The following is a 9,688-nucleotide window of genomic DNA, read 5'->3' as shown; positions in this document are numbered from 1 at the left end:
ATTTAAACTAGATCCAACAATAAATCAGACATCAACACCAATAGATCCAAAGAAACATTCACAAAACATCCATACTGCAACACCCGCGATTTTCGGATAATAAATTTTTTCCTATGAAATGCGAGATGGTGCTTTAAAATGGAATTTTTGAACAAAACAAAAGAAAATAATATTTAATTTTGCGCGTGATTAAAATCAAAGATCGATTGTGAAGAATTAATATTTAGAACAATACTAAATATTAATTGGTTGTGTTGGGTGATGCTAATCTTTGTTGGGAACGAGACGACGAAATTAATTAAAGTTTTCCGTGAACTTTAATTAATAAAAGAAACACAAAATATGAAGCAAATATTTGAGCTTCTCAATTAAATAGTCCAATGTTTATTTTACAAAAAGCTTTGGGCCATGACACAATTAAAAGAGTCCAAATCAAGCAAATAAAATTGTGGAAGATCTTTTGAGCCCAATTCTTTTCTTCTTCACGGTAGTTCCAAACAAAAATCTGATCCGGCTACCAGCATCCATCCCACTCCGTAGCCATTACTTGTGAGGAATTAAACACCGAAATAAATCCTAATCATGAGGATTTATCACAATTAACTCAACCACTAATTACCAATTAAACCAGCCAATAAATCCAATTAAATCCACTTACCGAGGGAGTGCGATGGCGAAGCTGCCGCACGAACAGTAGCAAAGCGGTGGCTGGACCAGGCCGACGGTAGCTGCGGTGAGGGGCTGACCTCGACACAACGGCGGACTTCCAGACAGCAGAAGCGGAGGACGGGGCTGCTGGAGAGTCCGGAGGCTGCCGGAGACGATGCCAACTGCACCGTGACAGCAGCGGCGCTGCGTTCTGACCGAGGGCGAGCAGCTGCGGAGGCGAACGGCGCTGAGATCACGGTTGTGCAGTGCTCTCCCAGAAATGGCGGCGAAACCTCCCTCTCCGAGCAGCAGTAGCGACGCGTACCCGCTGTGGAGCAGCAGCGGTGGCTGGACAGAGAGAGATGGCGGTTGTTTGAGGAAGGAGAAGAGAAATTGGGGATTTCTCCTAGGTGCAGCAGTACAGAAATGAGAGAAAGAGATATCGGTTCCTCTATAAATTTGGGCTGGTCCATTTCCTCTTGTTGGGCCAAGTGGAATTAAATTAAGAAGGAGAAGGAGATTGGGCCAGATTACTTAATGCTTTGGGCCAAAAGAATTAAATAGTTGGGCTGCTTTTTATTTAGTTCTTGGCATGGTGTTAATCTAAGAAAATTGCCGAAGGAGTAAGGATTTTAGGGGCATGAACGGCCGGCGGCGTGCCAACGATGCCTTGGACGGTCACGAAAAATTAGAACTAGAAAAGAGACTGACCTCGAATTAAGGACGGATTAAAGAAATTCGAGTTAAAGAATTTTTAAACGAATGAGGTGGGCCATCGACAATATTCAAATCCCGTCCTCCAAACATCAAAATCCCGAGGTTAAAACAAGATATATTCTAAATTTGATAACTACGATGTTCGAATTGAAATATCTCCAAATACGAGGTAAAACTAAAACAGATAACAACATTGTTTCTTCGCTCCATGAGCGTTGGGACACTATGACAACAAGCGATAATAACACCGCCACCGGCCGAATTCCTCTCTCCAAGTGCGCGAACTATTGATTGAGATTTGAAGTAGTTTGAGCTAAGAGCGAGCTAAGAGAAACTCGAACAAATGAGCACTCCCAAACTAGCCTCTACCAAGAGCCTCAACCTTTCTTTCCATTCCATCCCTTTTTATAGGGAGGCTTGAGGCTCCGTCTCTAGGTATCCCTCCTTGGAATTTATGCTTGTGCCCTTAAAAGGATCTTTGGGACATGCTCTCTTTTCACTTTAGCTCGGTCGCAATCTTCGATATTCAAGCGATCGGTTTGGCGACTTAATGCAATTTTACTTCATTTACGCTTGATTATTCTTTGCGATTTGATTTGCGCACTCATCTTAAACCTTCCAGATTCCTATGCACGAACTCAAAATCACACATTAGTTCTGGAAAGTATGGAGATTCATCCTAGAAACCGTGCATGAAACGAGCATTGTCAACCGCTTACACTTAAACCATGCTTGTCCTCAAGTATGAAAGAACAAGAAAAATAAAATAAGGCAAGTTTCAATGCAAGGTTCCCATTTGACCGACATTAAAACTAAAAGACCGACATAGACTTACTCGAATTGACTCAAACAAGGACAAAACTAAAAAGAAACAAGACTCAAGAATAAAACACATAAAAGACAGAAACACATCAACACATGCATGTATAAAACTGGTAACTTTTTGGCAACCGTCCCCACAAGCTTAAGATCAATTCAATCGTTTACGGTCTCGAGATTCCTTCCCTTCACTTCTTCTATCTAATTAGTTTGTCCATTTGTCAAGATATCCTTTATTCTTACAACTTGTTAGATTCACTCGTTACTCAATCTTCACCGAATTGTTAGGACCATTCTTTCATTCTTTTGCCATACCTTTGAGTTCTATTAACATAGAATAGTTCCTTAAGGTCTTTACTTTGATTATAATGGGGCTAAGGGGGTATAATGTATGAGGTTAGACTCCAAGGGGTCCTAAGTTCAAAAAGATGTAAAACACAAATTAAAATATATGAGCACATGTGAACTTTGGGAAAAAAATTGGAACTTCCCTACAATGGTTCCGACTTCCAAAAAATTGGAGATATTCCCTAGCCATTTTGGCCTTACATTGGGTCGGTTACAACTCTTTCCTGCCCTTCCTTTTTCTCTAACTTCTTCTGCTATCTTTTTTGTTTTCTTTTCTATCCACTTTTTTTTTCTTTTTCTTATGCCTTGTATGGCTATTTTTATTTCTCTTTTTCTACTTTTCTGTTTTTATTTTTCTATTTTGTTTACCGATCTATACTACTAACTATCCTTTCTACCCCATTGGTGAGTTGTATCACTTCTATCCCCTTACTCACATGTTTTAAATGTGGCATGTAGCTTTGGCTTCAAAAGATGGAAAAGTAATTAGCTCAATCTGGCTACTAGGGAGTGCCTTTAAAAATGAGACCGGTTCAACAAGTTCGAAAGAATTAGGCTCATGGCTATTCCTATTGCCTTTAGTCTTCACTATCATATGTCATTTCCCTCTTAGCATCATGTGACAGCCTCTCTATTCTTTCTTAGTGTAGTAGAAAGTGTTCTACTCTAGGCTTTTAACTCACTTTTGGAGGGCTTCACATTTGACTTAAATTAAGGCTTTTCCATATTTCTCTTACTTCTTCCAAACGATTTCAATTTATTAAATGAGGGATTCTCACAAATCAACATGTATCCTCTCTTCAATCACTCTTACTAAGGGAATCATGCCTTCTATTTTACCAGTTTATACCAAAAATACGAAATCCTAAAAAATGAAACTAGCAACAGACACCTAATTGTCTAAACTTATTAATACATGGGGACACTAACTACACTAACACCCCTCCCACTTCATTTTAGCTTGCCCTCAAGCTACTTGATGAAGTGGAAAACAAGGTAGTTAGTGCCCAAACAGATAAACACAAACTTCTCACACTTAGACCAAGGGATGAGCTAAATGGGAAAAGACAAAACACAATACATACTTAGACCAAACATTGGGATAAGTGGGAGAACATCCAACAAACAAGACAACAATAAAAACACATGTTATACAAACTTCTCACACTTGGACTACGCGTGGGCTAAGTGGGAGAAAACTCACATAACAAAGATATAAAACAGACACACATGCATAAACAAAAACAACCTAATGCAAGACCTACAAATAACTAAAAATAAAACAGAAAATTAAAAATTTACTTGGTCAAATGCGGGGAATTTAGCCAGACTTTTGAGTCGGTGTTTGATGCGCTCCACCTTGACATTCTTAAGTGGGGTTGGCTCTTCCGACTCTTTCCTAGCTGGCTGGTTGCTGGTGGTGGTGTTTGTTGTTACTTCCTTCCTCTTCCTTGATTGGGTACTTGTGGTGACTTGTTGTTGGGGCAACCCGAAGCCACTCTCGTTTATCCAATTTATTTACGCAAATTGCCTGCAAAGTTATGAACTTTCCACATAATTTGGTTTTTCTCGTAAACTTTAAATTTGAATGAAAAGTCATGAACTTTATCGACCGTGTAAATTTCTAATATAACCCAACCCCGTTGGTTTTCCGACCATTACTTATCCTACGTGGCACCCCGGAGGAATGACTTGGCAAAACTCCACTAATTCCGATTGTTTCTTTCTGTCTTTGCAATTTTTGACCATGAACTTATCACAAACATGCAAGTAGAACAATTGAAAACATACAAATTGAATTCAGATTCAAATCGACATAAACATACAAATCGAATTAAGCAAAAAGTAGCATTAATTCCACAATTCTAATTGAACCTTTAATTTTTCATTTGCCAAGTCATGCCTCCGGCGCTCACGTAGGATAAGTTTGTGTCGAAATCTATTGGGTCGGGTCGGATGGGAAATGTACACAGTTCGATAAAGTTCATGACTTTTCATGCAACATTTAAAGTTCATGGGAAAAACCAAATGTGGAAAGTTCATGACTTTACAGTGCAATTTGCCCATTTAGTTATTTCCGTTTATGATATTGAATTAGTTATCAAAATATCCCAAGCGATCATTTCACGTCGGAATACTAGATTCGTCTATATCAAATTTTGGGATGTTACATTTGTGTTGGCTACATATAATACCCCAACTTTTTCTACATTTTTATTTGTTCTTGAAAGGACGTCGTTTGTGCACCGAAAATTTTTCCTTTGTTTCGTTTGTCGATAGAAGGATATAACAATTTATTCTTTTTCTAACCCAAATTATTATTTTTCCAAGCCCAAATTTCCTTTTGAAACTATATATTTCGAGGCCCAATTTTGTAGAAGCCTAATCAAGAATTTAAAGCATGAGATATTCCTCCACGACCCCACTTCTCCTCTAACTATAAACACTTTTAAATCCCATAATGAATCCCAACGTTTGTGGACGGATATATGTATATCTCCCAAATCGCTTCACAATTCCACATATTTCACGTTCCACACATCGAAATTTTGAGAGAAGAAAACTAGAGATAAGGGGAGAAATAGGAAACGGCAGCCAATCCCGACAATTGTGACGGTTGCACGAGCGTGAACGACAACGATGGCACCGCTGCCGCTCGACAATTCCCGAACATCAGCAGAGCGCAGGCAGTGCTCAGCGCCTTGGCCGGACGTGAAGCAACGGTGGAAAACAAGAAGAGGGCACAATAACAATTGATCATCGACGGCAATCGATAAAGGCGGTGTGGTCTATGGCGTCCAGCAGGAAATTCCAGCAGGCGGCTATGGAAAGACAACGAGAGGCAACGTGCCCTGAAACAAACAGCAAGAGAGATAGACGTAGCGAATAGAGACAGCAGTGGCGTGAATTAAAGGAGAGGAAAATAAATAGAGAGAGCAAAAGATGACAGATTTGAGAAAGAGACGAGAGAAGTGGTTGAGGAGAAAAGAAGAATGCCTTGTTGTTGTTTTGATCTCTTAAAATAAGTTGCTCTCATTTTTGGATGAGATTAGCTATTTGAAAAGTATGGTTAAGAAGAGCTAGATTTGGAAAGAAGAGAGAGTTGATGGATAACAATGCTTTGGGAGCTCGAATGGCCAGAGACGACGCCAACTAACCGGGATAGAAGCGGTGCTGCACCATGACCAAGCAACAAGGGGGTAGCGGCGTCCGGTGGGGAGTGAGGAAGACCGTGTTAGAGAACATGGTGTGTTAGAGAACATGGTGAAGCTGGAGAAAACCATTTGAAACAATGTAAAGGTAGGCATAGTAGAATAGCTTGATGTAGAAAGGACTTTTTGTATTCAATATGGTGGCTCAACGTTCTTTACATATTACAACCTGTACATATCTAGGCTAGAGAAAGATCTAGAATTATACTAAAACCCTAGCATGACAAGCAAACAAAAGAAAAACTAAACAACTTGTTTTAACGAAAGCATAAAGCGGATCCACTCTGTCTCTAGCTATCCTTTGGTCAAACATCCTTTCCATGTAGGATTGATAAGTTGAGAGCTCGTGATTTTACATGCTAAAACTTGGTCCCTCTTCAACACATTAGCATTGTAGGCTTCATTCTCTTTAATCTTCACTTCTATTCCATTGACCTGAGTTAGACTCCTTAACACTTCCCCTCAATTCTATGTGGATAAGGGATAAATACTCATTTTGTTTCGAACGCGAGAATAATTGGTATCCCAATGGCGTAGTCAAAATATCAACAATCGATATGTGGTAGGAACATACCTCAATTCCAACCTTTTCTCCTTCACCTTTCTCTCACAAAATGCGATCAATTTCTATGTGTTTAGTTCTTGCATGGAGTCGGATTACTTGCTAAGCTATAGTACTCATATTATCAATCCAGACTATAGGAATTTCCCAAAAAATCAATTTGCAACTCACCAAGCAATGAAGTTATCCAACTTACTTCACAACGCTTTGTGCTAACTCATATTACGCCTCCGTACTTGACCTTCGACACCACCTCTGCTTTGAGCACCACGATATCAAGTTCTTCCCAAAATAGACACAACATCCACTCACGATCTTCTATTATACATATTTGGCCCAATCAGAATAAAAGAAGGCAATCAACTTGAATTCTGAATTTTGTACATGGAGACCATAGTCCAGGTTCCACAAGACCTTAGTATTCTCTTCACAACCTTCCAATGTGTATCAAGTAGAGATGCCAAATTGGCTTACCTTATACACACAAAAACGATTTCCGCCAGTTATAGTACATATTGCAATTCCCTACAGTGTCTTCTATAGAGTTTTCCACCCAGAAAGGATCTCCTTCTTTTTTAGAGAGCTTGAGTTTGGTCAACATGGGTGTAGGAAATAGTTTAAATCCAACTTTTGCACCTTTTCTAGTATCTCCCGATGTAAGAACCTTGACTTAAGTGAAGACTTGACCCTGGTGAAACCTCAACTCTAAGAAATTGTTTCATTTTCCCCTAGATCCTTCAAAGAAACCGATCACCGAGTTCGGAAATAACCTTTAATGCAAGAAGATCCAGTGATAAGCATATCACTAACATAAATGAGAAGATATGTAATATCCTTTCCACAAATTCTAGAAGAGAGAATTCTGCTTTTTGAAGAAAAACCAAGAGCTAGAAGAGCTGTGAATTGTTTGAAACCAAGATCTTGAAGCTTGTTTCAAGCCATCGAGATTTGTTAGGTTGCACACCGAGTGGGACCACCTTGCTCAAATCCAATGGTTGCTTCATATAAATCTCTTCCTCTAAGTCTACATGCAAGAATGCATTGTTGACATCTAGATGTTTAATCTTCCAACCGGGTGAACTGCTAAGACAAGATCAAACGAATAGTAGTAGGTTTCACTACGGATGAACATTTCGAAAATTAAAGCCGCTCTTGTGAAAAACCTTGAGCAACAAGTCTAGCCTTGTATCTAGCTAAGCCGCTATCTTCATGCTTCTTTAGCCTAAAAATCCAAGTATTTCCTACAAGATTTTTGTCGGTGGAGGTTAACTAAAATCTAAGTTTTATTTCTTAGAAGAGCAAGGAATTCATCAAGCATAACGCTTTCCAAATGGGAATCAAAAGGGGCCCCTAATGCGGGTTCCGGAATGCAATTAAGAAAGTTTTTGGTTTGAAGATTCCCGCTTGCTCCCCCTCACCATTTGATGACAAGGTTTAGAAGGTTCGGGGGTGCGGGTAGAGGAGGAGGAGTGGGTAGAGAGCATGGAGAATCCGCTCAATATTTGGATGTGAGCTTTTAATCGATCGGAGGTCTTGGGGATTGGTCGAAAGAATGAAGTCATGATGAGATGCAACGATGGAAGTGTGGTCGCAAGGAGAAAGGGAAATCTAGTGTGGGAAGGATTGGTGGAATCGAAAGGGGCCCATTGTTGTGGGAATTGGATTTAAGGCATGAACTTTGTGAGGAAATATATTTTCATCAAAGATCACATCTCTTGTGACAATGACTTTACCGAGAGAGCAAACACTATGTAACCTTGTGTGAGGAACTAAAACCAAGAAATGTGAATTGGACATGATCTGAAATCAAGTTTATGTTTGTTATAAGGTCTAGTGAATGGGTAATAAAGGCATCCAAAGTCTTAAGATCAAAGGAATTTGGCTTTACATTTGAAAGAGCTTCAAAAGGAGAAAGAGAATTCAAGACATGATTAGGTAATTGGTTTATGATAGTGCGAAAGTGACAAATCCATCATCCCAAAACTGTTTTGCAATATCAGATTGAGCTAGCAAGGCTATGCCCATTTCCACACGTCTGTGTTTCCTCTCGGCAAGTCCATTTTGCTGGGGGTGTAAGAGCATGATACTCTATGAACTATTCCACAATCAAGAAGGAACTTGGACAGGCTTTTTGAAATTCCCTCCTGATCCACTTTGCAAAATTTTAATCTTGGCGTTAAACTAATTTTCAACCATCACCTTGAATTTCTTGAAGACATGCTCAACTTCCCACACGCCAGCACTTGTGTATAAGCTCAAGCATTTTAGAGTGCGTAGTAATGGAATCCATATATGGTAATGTTGTGACTTTTAAACGGAACATGGAAGGCAAGACTTCCATTTTTATTAATGGAAAGAAATATTACGGTGATTAAAGCCTGCTTTACTACATCGAAAGCACGGTGACCAAAACGTTTGTGCCATAGATCTAAACTAAGCTGATAGAAGTGTAAAAAGTCACGGAGAAAGCTGAACTAAACAATGATGAGCCAAAAGAACGGAACACTATCTTTGTTCTTATTTTGAGGAAATTTGGATAAACTTGAAAAGATGCGGAAGTCTTGAAACTTGAAGGTGATTTGTGAAAGAGATATAGACCAGCATCAAGGGTGCCCTTGAGAATGATTTCCTTGGTGACCTGGTCTTTCACAAAACAAAAACGAGGGTGAAACTCAAAATGGATATTATTGTCTTTTGCAAGTGAAACAACTTAACAAATTTTTTTTGAGATTTGGGGAATATGAAGAAGGTTATCTCACCACCGCCGTTGCCATCAACGTCGAATTCGCCGTTTTCCATAAGAGAGTAGTATTGATTGGAGCTCATATAATTTCCAAATGAGGCGTTTCCTCGTCCCCCACCGGAGTGGTGGCGTCCAGCCCCCCTTGAGCCTCCTCGGCCATTGGAGAACGACCCCCGTCGAGCATGGTGGAGCTCCCACGTATGACTTGAGGAACCACGCTCGTGTAGAGTGGTGGCTGCACTAAAACCCGTGGGCTTGGCAGTGGGCCAAACCTCGGTCCGGTCTCCATTCCCCTTTTGGGGTTCGGCCACCCCTCCCCGGTCGTCATGAAGCTCCCCCATAACATCTGGGCCTTCCCATTCCGACTCCTTGACTTCCTTCCCTTTCGACCCCGGCTTGAAAGCGGCCCCGGGATCAGTCATCTCCGCACTCCTAGCGCCGCTCCTTTGCTTCTCATGCCCCGAGTTCCTTTCTTGTTGATCTAATTCGTTTTCTTTTGGTGTTCGATGTGGCTGATCTTGTTTTCCTTTCCCGTTTTGCTCTCCATGATATTTCGGTTTTGGGGTATTGTAGTTCCTCTTCGCCGGCCTTTCCATCTTGCCCGCCGCGTAGCACACCTCACTTGAGTGTCCCACATGT

General features: G+C 40.4%; 1 protein-coding gene across 1 annotated transcript; it reads right to left on the bottom strand.

The window, feature by feature from the left end:
- Window positions 1–400: 400 nt before the first annotated feature.
- Window positions 401–1,121, bottom strand: LOC125200324. The gene is made up of 2 exons (XM_048097991.1): window positions 659–1,121; window positions 401–576 (listed from the first exon to the last, which is right to left on the bottom strand). Exons 1-2 carry the CDS (start codon window positions 1,119–1,121, stop codon window positions 515–517), a joined length of 525 nt encoding a protein of 174 aa, XP_047953948.1. The 3' UTR covers window positions 401–514.
- Window positions 1,122–9,688: the final 8,567 nt, after the last annotated feature.

Source organism: Salvia hispanica, unplaced genomic scaffold (assembly GCF_023119035.1).
Source record: "Salvia hispanica cultivar TCC Black 2014 unplaced genomic scaffold, UniMelb_Shisp_WGS_1.0 HiC_scaffold_906, whole genome shotgun sequence".
In the NCBI taxonomy this organism is placed as follows: domain Eukaryota; kingdom Viridiplantae; phylum Streptophyta; class Magnoliopsida; order Lamiales; family Lamiaceae; genus Salvia; species Salvia hispanica.
The sequence above is the reverse complement of the archived record's forward strand: the minus strand, read 5'-3'. Positions and strand labels throughout refer to the sequence as shown.

Bases quoted from the DNA above. Each gene is read 5' to 3' on its own strand.
- LOC125200324 (XM_048097991.1), bottom strand. From the start codon at position 1,121: ATGGACCAGCCCAAATTTATAGAGGAACCGATATCTCTTTCTCTCATT. The intron at 577-658 runs GTAAGTGGATTT...CCTCATGATTAG, and splicing joins TTCGCCATCGCACTCCCTCG to GATTTATTTCGGTGTTTAAT.